The sequence below is a fragment of the Caloenas nicobarica genome, chromosome 9, assembly GCF_036013445.1.
Source record: "Caloenas nicobarica isolate bCalNic1 chromosome 9, bCalNic1.hap1, whole genome shotgun sequence".
In the NCBI taxonomy this organism is placed as follows: Eukaryota; Metazoa; Chordata; class Aves; order Columbiformes; family Columbidae; genus Caloenas; species Caloenas nicobarica.
In genome coordinates this window covers 19449073-19467503 of record NC_088253.1, presented here as the reverse complement: position 1 = coordinate 19467503, position 18431 = coordinate 19449073, and the positions used below count along the sequence as shown (strand labels likewise).

Genomic DNA, 18431 nt, shown 5'->3' with positions numbered 1-18431 from the left:
TATAGCTGTATTGTATCCAATTCAGACAGAAAAGGAATGTACTAGAAGACAAATAATTGTCGAAGGGTTAAAAGTCTTGGTTCGGAAGTGGAAAATTAATGGGAATTAGTTTCCTAAATACCTGCATTAGTTTTGAAAATGAGAGCTGGGCTTCTAAGCCACTTATGAGTTTGGGAGTATTTTTCCAGAGAGTTTCCCTGTGCCATCTGCTTTTATTCCCATCGCTTCTCCTTCCACACTACCACTGATCAGGGAAAGATCATTTAAACTACAGATCTGCATAGAGCAATTTGGGGTCTAAACTTTCCAACCTTTTTCATTATAAAGAAGCAAGATATGGATGCATTTATACATGCTACTGTCCTAACCGATACATTTATTTATTATTTAGGGTCACAGAAGAAAAAACAAAATACATATTAAACCGAGTCGCCATGTGGATCCTTTCACAACTGTTACACTTGGCTGGCCAGACAAAAGCAGCAATTTTAGTTTTCTCTGGTCCTGTGGTATGTGCATTTCCTGAACTTTTACATCAACTTCCATTTGATGAGTAACAAACGCACTGTCATGCCAGATCAAGTGGTGAAAATCTGACTAAAGGATGGTTTACTCTCTGGCTTTAAAGTTTGCCACTCACTGTACCTGAAGAATGTCCTTCTACCTTACCATGATTTTAATACCATATATACTAGCATATACTATGGCATAGCACTCAGTTTTGTATTTTTCCAAAGGTGGCTACTCCTAGGTTTCAATTTTTCACGATCTGCCCATCCTAAACCATCACCGTCACAGCTAAGAAGTAATCCCAAGTGACTTACATAGTTAGGCATTTGCACGGTACGCGTGCCTCAATAAACCAGCAATAACTAGCATCAAACATGATGCAAAAACATTTATGGCTGAAAACTGGATTGAGACTCAGGACATCTGTGTTGTTTCCATGTTTATCCCTGGCCTCATACATTACTTTGAAGAAGTTAGTCTGTACTCTGACCTCTGATTACCCGCTCTTTAAATTGGGTTCAGGAAACTTGTTTGCTCTACAAAACTCTTTCAAACCCACGTCAGGAAAGTTCTTTACAAGAGACATGGGATGTTAAGACTATTCTGATTATGAAGGAAATGTTTATGCAGGAGCTTGCTGGCCTGAGTGGAACGAGTGTGTGCAGCAACAGATAATCCTAACCAACCAAACTGAGGTGCAAATCCCACCTTCCTGCCTTCCTCCTCCAAAGTCAGCAGTGACCGTCAGGGTTCTGGTCCGAAATGATGGCAATGAAGAGAGGCAGGACGAGCAATGTCTTTACGTGACTGCAAGACAAGAACTGCAACTGGAAATCAGGTCTGGTTTTAAACCCTAATATTCACTGGTTAATATTATTACTGCACAAACATAGTGCAAGGCCACGGTTACCAAATAACAATAACGTGATAACATACTTATTGTTGTAAATCTGTTGATACCTTACCATCATAGGAATTACAGACAAAATGGGTCTTGCTGCATTTTCCAGTCCACATTTCTGAACATAATCATTTTATAAACGGAATAATATTCTTCCTAAAGCCATTTAGAGCTTTTGACCCCGCTATATCCTTTCAATGCTGGAGATTTCCATACGCAAACCTCATCGAAACAATGAGAATAAATGCCATAAGATATGTCTGAAGTTTCCATGCGACACCCAGATACACATTACTGCCACAAAGAATCCTGTGCTTCATTCAAGGGCAGTGGCATTTAAATGATCTATTAATGTAATCATTTCAGGAGCTTAAATAGACGCAGGCTTCATTTGAGAGCCTGAATCAGTTTTGCAACATAAATAGTTTGCAGGTTATGGGCCTCAGTCACGTCGAAAATGGAGATGAACATGCCTAAATCTCATCCATTAAAATTATTTCACTATTTGTGAGTCATGTCTCACCTGTACCATATTGCAGGGCTTTTGCAGATTTTCATCAAATGAGGGTAAACCAATCAACATCAAGGACAACTCATATGGTTACTACCTCTAATTACCGTTGTCCTTCCTTACAGGTGTGAGGCAAACTGCAGGCCAGTGAATGCCAGTGAAGAGGTGGTTTTGCGTGTCTCTGGACAGAAGGACTCTCAGGCCATATATTATAACTGGTATTTAGATAACGCATTCCAAAGCAAGGTGAGAGCATCAGATTCATCAGAAATTCTTCACACACAAAAATAAACATCCATCCGGAGGGAAAGCCACAGGGCCTCAGAGCGATACTTTGTCAAATGGGCGCTTTGGGAATAATAGTGAACAATGAAACAAGGGGGTGCTTAGTTTGGGAGGAGTTATGATAAAGGGCACCAAACTGCCCCCCTGATCCTGATAAATCACAACAGAAACCACAGCAAAGAGCCTCTACTGTCATGTTTTCTTTTCTGTCTGATTTTCCAGCCTATGACCCTCCCTCCAGCCTGTGGCCTGATTGGTTTCCGGCAGAACTCTTTGAATTTGCTTCAAAGCAACACATCTGTGTTGAAAATGAACAGCTCCTTCTTGCAGACACAGGGAGAAGCTTTTCAGATTAAAGTAACAGGTAGGGGCAAGCAGGGCTTTTCAGACTCCTTTGAGAAAGCCTCTGCCATCGTGACATCACAGTGGCATTACACACACACAGCTTCATTGACAAATATGAAGTTAAATTAGTCTACAAGTTGAGAGCTGTTATTTTATATGTGGGTTCTTTAAAATAATTAAGAGCTAAATTTGTTTTGGGCTGTTGCACAGCAGGACAAATTCAGTTATCTTACTCCAAGCTGTTAATAACTTTGTCAAGGCTCATCTGGAAATGAAGTTACGCTAAATGCTTCATCAATTAATAATACAGCTTTGCTTTATAATGCAAACACTACCATGTTTTTAATAGTTCTTTTCCTCTTATGGCTTATTCAGTAGTGGGATTTCACTTCTGATTAGGCCCATCCTGATGTTTCTGGTGCCTGAACAAACAGCATCATTGCTAAGTAGGCAGGATTCACGTGTGAAGATCAGTGCTGCTGGGGCACGATTATTGCTGACGTTCTGCTCCCTTCACCCTCAGCAATGACTCAGGGCGGCTACGGGGAGGAGACGTTCCTCGTCAGCACCATGCCTCCGCCCGAGAGCCCCGCTTGTGCCGTGTCTCCCAAGCAGGGATCAGTGCTCACCGCGTTCACAGTTTCCTGCAGCGCTCCTTGCTCGGCAAATTCATGCCAATCCAGTCGTGACAGGCAGCTCACGTACTGCTTCTATCTGAAACCAAGTAAGTCCTGAGGTGAACTGTTTGGCTGACTGCTGCTCTGTGTCTCTAGCAAGCACTGGCACTGTTGCTAACAAGAGCAAAGGCACAACCTGCTCAGCTTCCCAGGGAGATTAATAACGAGTGAATCGGACCTGCACAGAGCAAGCCCAGGGTTCCCAGTTCGTAGAGAACAGAGGCTGGCTGTGCGGTGTCTGATAGGTCACCCCTTCTTTCTTGTTTCAGGTTCTCTCCTGCACTGTGGCCCGGATCCTGAACTCTTCCCAGTTTATCTTCCACTTGGAGAAGAGGAAAATAATTTCATTTTACATATGACAATTACTGTTAGCAACGACTTCGGTGATACAGTTCAAACTAATGCTTCAGTGAAGGTACACAGTAGAATTACTATATTTCAAGATCTCTCAAGTTGATACCTAACCTGCAATTCACTTTCGGACCTTCTTCCCATTTTATACTATTACTTTCCTCTGAATGTGCCATAATCACCGTTTTCCTATCTAACTGAAACTATTCTCTGTGGACTCAAGGTAGTCAAAAGAATCTGCCACTGTCCTTTTTTTCAAGGATAGAAGTTTAAAAGATGATCTATTTGGACACTGGGCAGCATAAGCTGTATCTAGTGAGTCTGGAGTTACTCTTGTGTAGGCCCCAGAAAACTCTTGCTTCTGCCCCAGTAAGGAGATCCTTAACAGACCACTAAAAATAAAACATTAAAAACTGGGAACACAAAGTCTTCTGTGCCACTCTAGCCAGGCTGTCAATAAGATGACTGTGGAAGCTGTTCAAAGATAATTATAACTGCGTTGGCAATGTTAAGAGCATATCTGATTTCTTCATCAGGTTGGACATGCAGCTATGACTGACGGGAACCTGACCCTGCAGGCTATTGTATCCGAGAAGGCAAACTCCATCCTCAAAGACAGGAACAACAGCATGAGTCTCTTCCAGCTGTACCAGTCGGTGACTTCAGTCCTGAACCAGGAGGCTCAAGAGGAAAGCTTGAACATGTCTTTACAGACGGACACACGAAAAGAGGTCAGCCAGACACTTGTTTTCTTGCAGTATACTGCAATATAATGGACTCTTCATATCCTTTAACAGCTCTTAAGTAATAAAAAGCTCAAATATCACCACCTGAAATCAACGGCGGTTTCAGGTTTCTAGCATCTGCCGCAGTGTTTGGCACAGGTTTCAGCTATTTTTCACTGTTTGTCCACATAAATAATTTGTTTTATCATCCATCAGTAAAATAATTCATTCTCAGTTGTTATTGAATTAACTTAAACTGATTTGGACGATGTTTTAAAACTTAAAATCAACCTGATTTTCTACAAACAATTTGAATATTAATAAGATGGCCTCTCCTGTGGGAAAAATATCCTATCTCATTTTCCCATAAAATACTAGATGGCAGGTAATTTTAGTTTGTTCATTTCGGCTACCAGCTTATGTTGCAGTTATAAGCTTATATTTGTACAGTGCTTTGAGTGCCTCAGATGAAAAGATCTAGAGAAATGCAACTTATCCTTCAATTATGATTCATTCTTTGAGTCACATCAATCATACATGGCTCTGCTTTCTCTGGAAGTGGCACTTATACAGTAATTCACATACATTAGTACAAATTTTCACAAGTAACTCTCCTTGCTAATAATGGATGTTAAGCGTATAAATTTTTTGTGTTGGAAGGTAACATAAAACTTGTGATTATAGTTACTAAGGCAAGTGGCATCTTATCAGTAGACCTATTATAATATCAGTTCAAATGATCCTTGTTGTGGAGTCTCACTCTACCGCACAATTTACAGCAAGCCTGACTGTCAATATACAGCACTACTTGCACAGTCCTAATTAGCATCTTATTCCTTTGCCTAATTATCCCTTTTCATCTCAAGCTCCGAGGGCTGATGCTGACGACTCTCTCTGCTGTTAACATCACATCAATGCAGACTGCTCTGAAGATGTCAGAAGTATTGAAAGAAATCACTTACAGGAGTGAAGAGCTGTCTGTCTCAGCACAGGTAAGAGGCAATTCATCCTACATCTCCTCACGCTAACAGTGTAGCCCCTATTGCACCCTACTGACCTTGGAAGAGTTTTGGTGCCTTACAGTTATCTGTTCTTTACCCATTTTTTCAACTGTACCATCATGTGTATTTTGACCAGAAGGGAACATATTTTGCTGTTTAGAGTAAGCGAATTTGGACTCACAGACATTGTCTCAGCAACCACTACAATCCAGGCTATGACTGTCTCGCCAGCTACGTTTTATGATACATCTTGAAGATGGAAACCTTAACTTTTAGTCAGAGGCATGTCAGGATGTATATTTGATCTTCTAAAGCATTCTTAGAATCCTGAAGAAAAAGCCCAGGAGGGTTTTTCTAGACTTGTCCAGATCCATTGGTCCTTGATCCGTGCACTGTCACAAAATGCATGTAAGAGGCAGGAACATGACAGAACCCTGAGGAACTGGGCACAAATGTTCAGACTGGCCTCACAAAAGTATTTTGTGAATCTTATCTGGCAACGTGGCATTATTAGTAGGTGATGCTATTTATGCGCAACAAGCGAGCACATGGGAGGACAGAACAAACTGTCACTGGGGAAGTTTCCCAAATACACTGGCAATAAAAAGAGCTGTCCTGATTTCTGATGTATTATACAGTTGCAGCCAGACAATGGCTTGGGAGCGGTTCAGCAGCGTGTGGTTAACTTTGGCAAGACAAGAACACAGCTTGGATTGAGCGCTCACCCTGCAGAAAGGCTGCTCAGCGTTGGCAGACGGTGGGAATGGATATGCCTAAGCTTGCAAAGAATTTGTTTGGCTCCCTCACCACCTTGTGCTCCAACCTGGCCCATGCTTTCACAATCACAAAGCAATCACTAGCTGCATTCAGGCACAAAATAAAAACTGTAAAACACATTCTGCTTTGGCATTTAGCACAGAACATGTGCAAAGGGATTAACTGCTGGTAAGTTTAGGGAAACTAAGATGGAAATCCACATGCACTTGACAATGTGATGGCGGTTTTTGGACACACCACCCAAAGTATAACCTAATTTACTATGTTACTGTACACCTAAACTGTATCCTTGCCCACTGTTTGACAGACAAGCTTCCTTCGGAAGTTATTAATCTTTTCTACAGATTAAATCTGTAGAAGCAGGCTGCATTTTTCAGGTCTGTATTACATGGCAATATACCATCTAGTATATCGTCTCTATTGGCATTTGAGGTATTACCTCAGCATAAATAATTATAGTAAAAACAACGTTAGCCACAAATAGTCCCATGAGATTACTTATGTTGCAATATTCAGTAAATGACACAAGTGTCACTTCTGTCATTTGTAGTACCAACAGATACAACCTTTTCCCCTTGTTTCCCACCAGGTGGAAGCTAGCAACACTCTAAAAGATGTCAGTGCTTCGTTGCTCACTGTAAACACGGAGGACAGCAGAGATGATCAGAAGTTAAAAGATGCAGCCAACTATCTATTTAATGCAGTGAGCAATGTCCTTAAAGCTTCTGCAGAAATCGGAGCTGCCAACACTTCGGTGCTAGAGGCAGAACAGGTAATTTTGGTTGGATCCGGTTTGCAGTGTGTGAACATTTGCTTGCTTTGGAAGGTTTTTAAGAGTTCTGCTGCCTCTCATATTTTTAAATTGGCATTGGGTAGGGTTCATTGTGACACCATGATGGACTTGAATATCAAAGGAAACTTCTCCCCGGTTAGACATGTTAGACTAAATGGCCTGCTAACGAAGATGATAGAAGCCTCTTAAGTTTTGTTACATTTAAAGTTGAACAGGACAGACCACTGGAGAGCACAGCATCAGTGTACAGCCTCTAATGGATGACAAGCGCACAGAGATTTTTTTCAGATTTGATTCTATTCTTTTGCCCCACAATTCAAGGAAGAAACAGATATTCAATATTCATTATTAACTCCACTACTTTAAAGCTGCAATTAGCTCTGGTTGCTGCTAACACTTTTTTTTTTTCAGAAAGCTCACTCTGATTTTTTATTCAGAATTATGCAGCATATTTATTTTGTCCTATCTTGTTCCTATCCATACATGAATTGTCACAGTTGCCTCTTTGTGCTTCCTGGGCTGAACATATTACACTTTAACTTTCATCACTGCAAGGGAGTAGGGCATGAAATAAATCTAACCTGAGAGAAAAGGTTGTGAGATGTGCGAACTCCCCCAGGATAACACACTAATAACAGACAATTAATACATACTTTGGTCTTGCTTTTGCAAGTAACTAAACACTAAAGTGTGTGCCTAAGGGGCATTAACGTACAGAAGTGCAGTATATTGCATTAAATTGATGTCATGTTTGTAGTGTTTCGAATTTCAATATGTAGAAGTTATAAATAATAGAATATAAAAGTAAAAGCTGCAAGATATATATATTTGCTGTCTGCAGTGTTTTTATAAGAATTACAGAAATTGAATTGCTGATTAGAATAACTTTCTCTGAGATTAAGAAGCACATAATCAAATTTGCCAGATTCATAAAACACTGAAAATTAGCAATTGTTCCTAAAAGGAAGTAAAGGCAAATAATGTGCAACTTGATGATTCTGAGGAGCTTTGTTGCAAGTTTCCTCCTGTAATCCTTTTCCAGAGTTCAGTGTCACACCAGCTCCTGAATACAGTTGAAAACCTACAGAGTGCTCTTCTGTTTGGGAAAGAACCGGATGATGAACCAACAGTCCTTAGCGCTCCTTCTGCCACAATGTACATACACAGGTAACAGTAACAGCATCTCCCACCTCAGCTCCTGATAATTAATCAAATGTGCCCCAAATAGTCATTACGTTGTCCCTAACTGGAGCCACTGAACTAAATATTGTAGCACAATGACAATTTCAACAGTGCAATGAGGCTGCCATTACTAAGTGATAGTACAGCTGGGACTCCAAGAACAGCTTGGACTCCAATTATCTTCAGTAAAGCCACCTTAGAAATGTTCACGCTGTGTTTTCTTTGACCAATGGAGAATTTACTGCTATTTCCTGGATGAGGCAGTAGCTGCCTACCTTCAAAATTATGGGGAAAACCAGTTAAGGGTTTTTTTCTTTTCCAAGTTTCCAGTGATGACGTTATTTAGATTTGTAACCTGCTTGGCAGAAGCAAATATAATCATGAGGACCCTGATGAGCATTCTCCATTCCCTATGATCATCCTTAAATTGTTCCCCGAGAGCCTGGTTTTCATCCACATTTAATTGTGCATTCACATCAAGAGCATGTTCACACAGAAACCTGGTACATCTTTCACATAAGTACACGTAGTTGGGTACAACTTCCTATCCAGAGACACCAATTCCTCCCCCTTTTTCATTATTTTATGGTGGTGTTTTGTGGACTACTACATCAGGATCAGATAATGTACAAAGTATTTGCTGTCAGAGTTAGAAATAGTTTTCCAGCTAAGTTATACTCATGAAGTGAGAAATCTTTTTCTCTAGATATGAAGTCCATGCTATTGATGTTTGGTTTTGTGGGGCTTTTTCCGTTTTTGTTTGTTCATTTGTTTGGTTTTCTATTTCTTTTTTTACTCTGTTTCACTTGTGTCCAACCCTAACTGGACAGATTGCAAGCAGAAAACATGGATGGCACATCCATCAATATCTCCAATTCCAGCTCTGCCAGCTTTACTCTCCCACCTGCTTCCTCTCTCAGTGTTTCAGGAGTTGATGGTGAAACAGTGGATATAAGGGCAAGTAAACAGCTTTTATCTGACTTAGTCTGATATACAACTTACATTCTTGGTCTAGCAGTTTTAGAATATTTTCTCCTTTTACAATGAATACACAAGCACACAAGTTATCCCCTCCTGTCATGCCAAGAAAAGAATTTAAAATGTTTTTGGTCAAATAAACCTTTGCTTATCTTAACTGCATGAGGTTGGTTCAGCAAGCTAAGAAGGACTGAAAACTTAAAGTCCATCAAACCCTCACATATGCTCCTGATTCACACTTTTATGGCTACAGAAGGCAATGGAATGAATCAATGCCTATAAATCTATTTGCTGTTTGTTTACATCTAATGCCCCGAGGAGGATGCAACAGCTCAGAGTCCAGATCACCATTAAAGCTAACCTGCAGCAGTCCTGTTTCATCCCAGCAAGAAATAAATGAGTTTGAGGCACTCAGATCCTGCAGGAGTCAAAAGGCCTGCGAATGTCCTGATGGAAACACATCCCTCTTCTGAATTAGGATATGGCGGTTTGTCCCCCAGAAGAACAGATTGTGTATTATTGTCATATTTTTATAATAAATTTTCCGAGGGCCTCTCTGGTTGATTTGACACTCTCAGGAAACCCCTACAATACTTGCAAAATATACAGGTTTTTTCATTGCGTCTTTTCCAGTGTTGCTAAAATGTCCAGAGCACACTGAAACCAGTGGAAACGCACCCATTGTCTTACCCGAGCGTTGGGAGAGGCTCCCGAATCCTCTCCTTGGACTGACGACTCTGACATACTTTTGTCTGCATTGCTGTCGTAGCACAAAGAGACTTCTGTTCCTAACTCCAACAGGGGTGCCGCAGCCCAGCTTTGGTGGAGTTAACTTTGAAAGAGGCTTATGCAATTGCATTTTGGTATCTGGTAGCTAAAAGGCAAAAGGGTTACAATTAATGGAAAGCAATAGACAACAATGTCAAAATCACTTTCAAGGGTTGTTTTTGGCCTGCCTTAGAGATGAGATAGCTTCTATTTATATCTGGATGCAAGCTTCATTAAAGTAAAGTACTGCTTGGATCTGAGTTCAAGCTTTATCTATTCAGCGATTTAGGGTGTGAATAGAATGGAATATTAACAATAGCTCAAAGCTGTTTGTTAATGTCTTGCTAACAGATGGTGAGCTTTGCCGTGAATCCCTTTTTCTCCAGTGAGACCAGTTTTGACATCAGCGGAACAGTGGGAGGTCTAAGTCTTACTGGTCTGGATGGCTTGATCATACCAGTCAGCAATCTCAAAGAAAACATTGAAGTAAACCCACTATTTCCTATCCCTCTCCCCCTTTTCCTTTTTTTTTTTTGTCTTTCTCTGTTTACATACTTTGCTGTCTTCTGTATTGTGCTTATAAATAATAGAAGCAAGATGTTTTGCTGTATTTAAAGCTATGTCTTTCTATCTAAAACCAGATAATGTTACCAAGGCTTTCAGCAGCTCAGGAAGATAGGATTCTGCTGAATCTGGGCAATTTTAGCACTTTCCAAGTCAATGTTACCTCAGAAAACACATCTATAGTGATCCACCTGGAATGCGAACATGATATTCCACTAATACTCTACTTAGGGTATGGTTATCGTCCAAATGAAACTAACTATGATATGAAAAATCATCTGTTCTATAAGAAAACTGCTGGAGGTAAGACAGCTTGTTAGTGACCTATGAGTTTGTGCATGTTGGACTTATGTAACCGAAAGACTTTCACCACCCATAGTAAGTTAAGAGCAGTCAGTATGGGGAGTGCTCATCCACAGCTTTACAGGACGTATACATTTACAGAATGAGCCTTGACCATAGGTTCAGATGTCTAACTGGAAGGGGGGTTCAATCTGTCATGCTTTGGGGTTCCAATCTCTGGTATACGGTGTTCACTAACGGAAGCAAAGAGTGGGATGCTTTGAACAACAAGTTGCTAAGAATTATTTCATACCTGTTTTTTCAGTTTGTTTATTTGATCATATGCAATACAGCTGCATACTTATGAATAGGTATTTCTATACAGACATTGAAAGGAAAATATTTATGTTCAAGGTGAGACAAACACTTGGGTTCTCGGGCCAGAAGAACTTGTTTTTGGAGAGGGAACCTACTATTTCATGGTTTTACAAGATATGGGAATGGATTCCACAGTCTATGACAGGCTAACTGTAGCTGTCACTTGCTTCGCATCCCGCTGTGTATTTTGGGATGAGCACCAGGGGAACTGGAACAGCTATGGATGTCATGTAAGTAGAGTAAAACAAAACACTGTTTATATGATATACTTCAAAGTCAGTCCTTATAACCATCATCTTGTAGTAAAATGATAGCACTGAACTCACACCATAAAACAAGATCATTCTGAGATAAATTGAAGAAGTTTAGTCAGACTGGACTAAGCTTCAAATGACATTTCCATTTCAGTTTCTTGGGATGCACTTCTGTATAAGAAATGAAAGCATTCTTACAAGGCTCTATTAGCTGACAGTGCCTGCTTCTTGCTAGACATTAGAATTTATGTTCCTTATGAGAACATCAACAGTTATTTTGTTTATAGCAGCTCTCCACACTAACTTCGCAATCTCAGCACCACCATTTGCTTGGTAAGTTGTCTCATACTTTGAAGCCAGATGTTTTATCAGGATTTTTTTCTGGTTTTCAGGTAGGACCAAAAACAAATCCTAGAAGCACACAGTGCCTCTGCAATCATCTGACCTTCTTTGGGAGCTCCGTCTTTGTCATACCCAATACTGTAGATGTTACCAAAACTGTAGAGCTATTTGGCACATTTGTGGACAACCCTGTGGTGGTGACAACTGTAGGATGCATCTTTCTGATATATGTACTTGTAGTTATTTGGGCTCGAAGGAAAGACATCCAGGATGATGCCAAAGTAAGTCTTCAGCTAAGAAAGACTGAATGTATTTAGGCCAATTCCCACTTTGTCTAGCCTGTTTTAATAGGAAGTCTTCCACCAATGCTACTCCCTTCCCTGTAATTCTCTGTTCACTGGTAAGTATATGCATTGTTCACAAGATGACAAATTCCAGAGCTTTAAGGAATCCATACTTACAGAAGAGCTAACACACTATACTAATTTTGTCACTCTGCAGGTGAAAATCACAGTACTGGAAGACAATGACCCTTTTGCTCAGTATCGTTATCTTGTGACAGTTTTTACAGGACACCGCCGCAGGGCAGCCACAACCTCCAAGGTATCAATGGCACTGCGCGGTAAGACAGTTTATGCACTCATGCAGAGAACTGGACAAATAATGGAGCACCTGAGGCTATTAAGAGGATGGCTCAAATGCAACATCTGAGCCAGAAAGTCCTCAGATTTGATGAAAGCAGGAAGAATATGCCAGAGGAATAATCATATATAGGATCAAGATATGCAAGTTTTTATTTTGCCATCTTATTCTCCAGGTGACTCTCACCCTCTATGGGCTGGAAGGAGAGAGTGAGCCACACCATCTAACTGATCCTGAGAGTCCAGTCTTTGAACGGGGAGGAGTGGATGTTTTCCTGCTCTGTACCTTCTTCCCTCTTGGTGAACTGCAGAGTATTAGATTGTGGCATGATAATTCAGGGGACAGTCCCTCCTGGTAAGTGAAGATCCAATATTTTTTATAATGATAACATTTTCCTTTTCTAGCACTTGAAAATTATCCTTTCTACAGTTCTAGAAAAGAAGTGTTAGTTTCTCACTTTTGCATATGAATAAATCAAATCATAATCTAAACTGCAGGACCAGGAGTGCTTCCCACATGCTGTGTCCAATACAGGATGGGATGTGTTCTGTGCCTTACAGTTTAGACACAACCCAAGAAGGCAAAGGCCAGACTCTGTCATCCATAGTCCTGTTGAGTCTTGAATTTCGTACCACGCAGTTATGTGTGAATGTGCCCTGTATGTTTTTCCACCAGGTACGTGAATCGTGTATTGGTCCATGATCTGGCAGGGGATCAGAAATGGTACTTCCTCTGTAACTCTTGGCTGGCCATTGACATTGGAGAATGTGTCCTTGATAAAGTGTTCCCAGTAGCTACAGAACAGGACATGAAGCAGTTCAGGTACCTTCTGTTTTATGGACTTTTTCACTCTTGGTAGAAATCAGCCTAGAAAAGCAAGTATGCATAAAAGATCAAATCCCTAGAGAAAAATTAAAACAAGGGAGGTGTCTCCATTGCCCTAGAAGGGCTCTGAACAAGGAAAAGAGGAAGGATGGTTAAGTAAGTCTAATTGTTACCCTAGCAGTCATACCAGACTGGAAATACTGGTGTTAAAGGAGGATAGCCTGACAAGACCTACAGAAACCCAAGCATCTTATCTCCTCCTATGTGTAATTTCCCTAACAATTTATATTAGAAACTGCTCATGATTAGCTTTCCCTCCATAGTGTGACCAGAAAGAAAGGACATAGGTAGCTATGACCACTCCATGCAAATCAAGCCATGATATTTGGTTATTTCTCATTAATTCTTCACATAGTGCCTAGAAGCATGAATAGGTCAGGATCCTGAACTACAGCTTTATTCTTACCTCTCTTTTCTGAGTATCCATCTGATTTTGCTTTCCTCCTTCCCAGCAATCTGTTTTTCATTAAGACTTCCAAGGGTTTCCAGGACGGGCACATCTGGTACTCAGTTTTCAGCCGCTCCCCACGAAGCTCCTTCACACGAGCCCAGCGCGTGTCATGTTGCTTCTCACTGCTTCTCTGCACTATGCTGACCAGCCTCATGTTCTGGGGAGTGCCAAAGGATCCAGCTGAGCAGAAAATGGATTTGGGTAACAATCCTCATCATTGCTTAGGCAGGGGAATAGAGAGACAGCAGAATCTAGAAGCAGGACAGTTGAACAAATGAGCTTTTTCACAAGAAAGAGATGTGATGGTTCCTGGGGTTATTTTTATTCCTCCCCTCTGTTTGATCTTGACAGGTAAGATCGAGTTCACATGGCAGGAAGTGATGATTGGCTTTGAGAGCTCCCTCCTCATGTTCCCCATCAACCTGCTCATTGTGCAGATCTTCAGGAACGTACGATCCCAGCCAGCCATGCAGGGGAGAGAGAAGAAGCCAGGAAAGAGTGGTCGAGTGTCCCCAAGCCTGCCTCCCACCCCACAGGTCACCCAGGCTGTCTCACTCACTCCAGAGGCTGTGACAAAGGCAAGTCCCCAGTGAGTCCTGCAGTGCCCTCTGCTGCCCTGCACTACCCAACATCCCCAGTTTAGCAGCAGAAATTTCCGCCAGCTGCCCTTCAGCTGGTCTGAGGCAAAACACCAATTACACACTGGGGCAAAGCACTCAATTACCCGACTGCATTAAGATCTGCCCATGTACATCTCAGCCCTCGCACAATTATTATATGTGACCAAAATCACTGTGTTCAGGGGTTAAAAACAAATGTTAAGCAATACAGCGAAGATAAAAGGTATCATAGACCTCATATTTCTCAGCCTAGGTCCTCAGGCAGGTAAGCTGTATTTTTGAGTCCCGAAAGCTGTCTTGCTGAACTCACTGAACTCTGCCTGTCACAGCCAGCACTGTAAGATGTGTTACCCTTACCCATTCTGGAGATTTTAGCAATTGGTGCAGCTCCCAACCGGTGGTGCCTTCAGATCACATCAGCTTAGATCACCGAAGCCAGAGTCACTGCTGGGTTGCTGGGTCTTTTCTAGGATATAAGAAGAATTGCCAACTCACTCTTTAAGGCCCTGAAGACTCCATCTCTCACTTCAGTATCAGATCTTGGAAAATCAACTAACATCAACACACTTTTGGCATTGGTTGAGGACATCATCTGCCAACAGAACAGAGCTGGGCAAGGGTTTTATGATGACAGCAAGAAGAAGGACGACCCTATAATTGTCACGTTAGGTGCTGTGGATATACAAGGTAAACACCACAATGCGACATGCCGACTGAAACCTTTGCGGTGACAATGATGGTAATGCTGGATGTGATGACCCAAGTTTTTTTTACGTTCTGACTCAAAGGCAATTACAGAATCACAAAATAGTTGAGGCTGGAAGGGATCTATGGAGATTTAGGCCACCACCTTGCTCAGAACACAGCCAGCTGGAGCAGGTTGCCCAGGATCACATCCAGTTGGATGGTGAATATCTCCAAGGATGGAGACTCCACAAATCCTCTGAGCAACCTGTTCCAGTGTCCAACTGCCCTCGCAACACACAAGCTTTTCCTTATGCTCAGATAGAATTTCCCATGTTTTAGTTTGTGCCCATTGCCTCTTGTCATTTCACTGTGCACCACTGAGTGCCCAACTGAGTAAAGGCACTGCGAAATTTCTATTTCTTATGCTATAAAATTAAATGTCAGCTTCCAGCCTGGCTCAGGAGCAGGATCGGTATCTAACAGCATAGAGGTTCACAAATATCAGTTGTTTCACAGCCTTTTTGTCCTTTCCTTTTTTCTTTTTGGTCTTGTGCTGTTGTTCCTTTCAGTCTGATTCTTAACTTAGGCATTCATTTATTTTAAATTAAACAATAATATATGGGTAAACAATCCCACTGATTTCATTAAGACTTGCATTTTGCTTTTCTAATGAGCGTACCAAGCTACTAATCGCACAAGTAAACTATGAACGAATAAGCACTTGATCTTATCTGACTTCTCTATTAAGGTTTTAGGACCTCTATCTTACTAAGTTGCTTCCTGGCAACAATTCCAGCCCATATTAGAAGCATTACAGCTCTAGTATTAAGCTGCTTTTACATGTCCCTCCAAATGTTACTCTTCACCTTGGCACATTCTTAAGCTTGAGCTCCAGTTCTGCTGATCTTTGTGCTGAACAGTATTTTAATCTAGCGATAGCTATGCTGATTTTCTTTTAAAAAAAAAAAAAATTCTTTACCTGCAGAAAAAACAAGAAGCCCAATTCCAGAGAAGGGAACGTGTGAGCGACTGAAACACAGTGATTACAACCGCTGCTTGTACATGCAACTCCAGCATGTAGAGATGGAGCTGGAATTACTCGGGCCCAATAAATTTCAGATGCCTCAGAGTTACACACAAGCTGTTCGACAGGTTCAACACATGAAGAACCTCCTGGAGAACCAGATCTGCTCATCAGCGTCTGTCAGTGAGGGGTAACCAAGTTCTCATCTCATTTTCAGTACACATTTTCTTTTATATCTTTTTTTATATATATTTGTACTACACTTTTATTATTTATTATTCTATTTATATTTTCGTTTATATTTCATTTTCAGTATATTCAGGTTCTGAATTCAAAACTGCTCAAGATGACAGAGCCCAAATAACTACTGCTTAATATGTGCTAGATAACCACTATTACAGCTGTAGAAACATGTTTTATTATTATGCTATTGTAGGAACAACAAAATAGTTTCAATGCACTGTGAACTGCACACAAAAGCAATAATAACAGATCGTCACTCTTCATCATTTTTGCCTCCAAAATGGAATGTTACAATACAATGCCACGATAGCAAACGGCTGGGATAATCACTGAGCTCCAAAATCTCAGGTGTCTCTTAAAATGTATGAATAAGGAAAAATTAAGAAGCACATAAGAATACTTCAGTGAAATCTGTTAATTAAGTTAGAAGCATTGAAAACAATACCACTAATTATCTCTCTGACCTATATGGTGATCACAAGAGATGTATCCAGTAGCTAAAATGCACTCATGGTTTTGTTAGTCAACATTTCTGCTGGAGGTTCAATTATGCATGAACTGAGGAGTAAATAAGCCCATTAAATTTGTTTTCATTTCAGCTGATCTCTGCATACTTCCTCACTGTACTTTTTGCTATCCATGTATCCTATTTAACTGCATTAGTGAAAAGAATTCAGGGTATTTTGATTCATATTTTAAATCACAAGATGTTGCCTATCCCAACTGAACCTGAAGATTGTGATTTTGGCTTCTGTTCCACTGCAGACTGATTTTTTCTCTCCTGGTTCACTCTCAAGGTGGTCCCTTACTCCAAGCTTCTCCGGTGATGGCAAGAAAAGTTCCTCTTCCAAAGGGCTGCCCTGGTGGTTTGTGTTCATTGCTTGGTTCCTTGTTGCAGCCACCAGTGGTGTATCTGGGTTCTTCACCATGCTCTACGGGCTGCATTATGGCAAGGAGAACTCCATCAAGTGGCTGATCTCCATGGCCATCTCCTTCTTGGAAAGTCTTTTTATCACACAGCCCTTAAAGGTGAGATCCTCAGAAATACAACCACTGGCCAATATGAACTCATTCTACCATCATTTCAGAAAGACAGTCTAATGTGTTCTAAAGATCTACAGGATTTACCACATAAAATGAGAAGTCTTTGCCCCTAAAACCAGAGCTAGCAGGTTTATGGAGTTCTGTTATCTTTTGCTGACATTAACTCATTAGTTTCCTCTCCCCTGTTTTGTTGGAGTTTAACCAATGAGGGGGTTTCTGACCAGGGAAGATGTGTTATATGGCAACATCAGTTTAACTGGATGGACTCCAGCACTGTGCGCTGTTCTCTTGTTCATAAGCTTCAGCTGCATGAGTTCAACACGGCCAAAGCACAGTTGTTCTGCAGTGCCTGGGTCCAAAGGGATCCAGGTCAAAGCCTGAGCTTCTTTATACGAAACGTGCATATGGCGAGTCTAAAGGTAACTCTTTCCAGGTGCTGGGATTTGCTGCTTTTTTTGCTCTGGTTCTGAAGAAGGTGGAACATGAGGATGAAGAAAACACAGCTATTGATGGGCCTTTATCTGCACCAGGTACCTGTCTGTAAAGTGAGAAATGATTAAAGAAAGTGTTCTCCAAGCTTTTGGAGTGTTTTATGCACAAATATGTGACTCAGTTCAACTGAGAACTTCACTGATTGTCTTTATATACCTGAATCTTAGCTGACAAGGTTAGCAGGAATCAGTAAATCCACAGGTGTTGTGACTATGTGCCTATCCATTACTATTCCCAAGATCAAGGTGGAAGTGGAAACACACCTAAATAACTGATTTTGTGCCAGTTGGAAAAAATATAAAGACCACTGTATGCTTAGGTTGGATAAAACTTGCAGAACCCTTAATGAAAGAGACCACAAGATCAAAAAGATTAAAAGTTCTGGATCAAAAGAATTAGACTTCCTTGTTTATCTTTTTCCGTATGTCATTACCTCTGCAAATATATATACACACACTATCTCCTCCAGCCCTGTTGTAAGATTGCCCCAGGATACTGATATTTGACTGACATTTGATATCTTCTTTCCCTCCATCCCTGGCTTGCTTATGTCAGGAAAAAAGAAGTATTCTCCCGTGTTGATTCATACTGGATCAAGAATTGTACAAGTGGGTAGTCAACCACTTTTCAGTCCATCGACATTCAAGGAGCATCTAGAAAAGAAAATAATAAAATGTGGCAAACTGACTGAAGCCATTATAACAAAAATTAATGAATCA

The 18431-nt window shown here is 40.9% G+C and overlaps 1 protein-coding gene across 1 annotated transcript in view; it reads left to right on the top strand.

The window, feature by feature from the left end:
- The window catches only part of LOC135991950 (polycystin-1-like protein 2), a 39077-nt gene that overhangs the window by 10811 nt on the left and 9835 nt on the right, over nt 1–18431 (top strand). The window contains exons 10-33 of the mRNA XM_065640825.1: nt 392–509; nt 1141–1348; nt 2048–2168; nt 2430–2571; nt 3076–3276; nt 3499–3644; nt 4117–4311; nt 5172–5297; nt 6673–6855; nt 7919–8043; nt 8889–9015; nt 10156–10290; nt 10446–10671; nt 11065–11258; nt 11675–11905; nt 12126–12227; nt 12442–12620; nt 12942–13088; nt 13604–13803; nt 13954–14180; nt 14693–14909; nt 15895–16123; nt 16974–17205; nt 17654–17750. Coding sequence (XP_065496897.1) covers nt 392–509; nt 1141–1348; nt 2048–2168; nt 2430–2571; nt 3076–3276; nt 3499–3644; nt 4117–4311; nt 5172–5297; nt 6673–6855; nt 7919–8043; nt 8889–9015; nt 10156–10290; nt 10446–10671; nt 11065–11258; nt 11675–11905; nt 12126–12227; nt 12442–12620; nt 12942–13088; nt 13604–13803; nt 13954–14180; nt 14693–14909; nt 15895–16123; nt 16974–17205; nt 17654–17750 — 4108 coding nt within the window. The remainder of the gene's footprint in view (nt 1–391; nt 510–1140; nt 1349–2047; nt 2169–2429; nt 2572–3075; nt 3277–3498; nt 3645–4116; nt 4312–5171; nt 5298–6672; nt 6856–7918; nt 8044–8888; nt 9016–10155; nt 10291–10445; nt 10672–11064; nt 11259–11674; nt 11906–12125; nt 12228–12441; nt 12621–12941; nt 13089–13603; nt 13804–13953; nt 14181–14692; nt 14910–15894; nt 16124–16973; nt 17206–17653; nt 17751–18431) is intronic.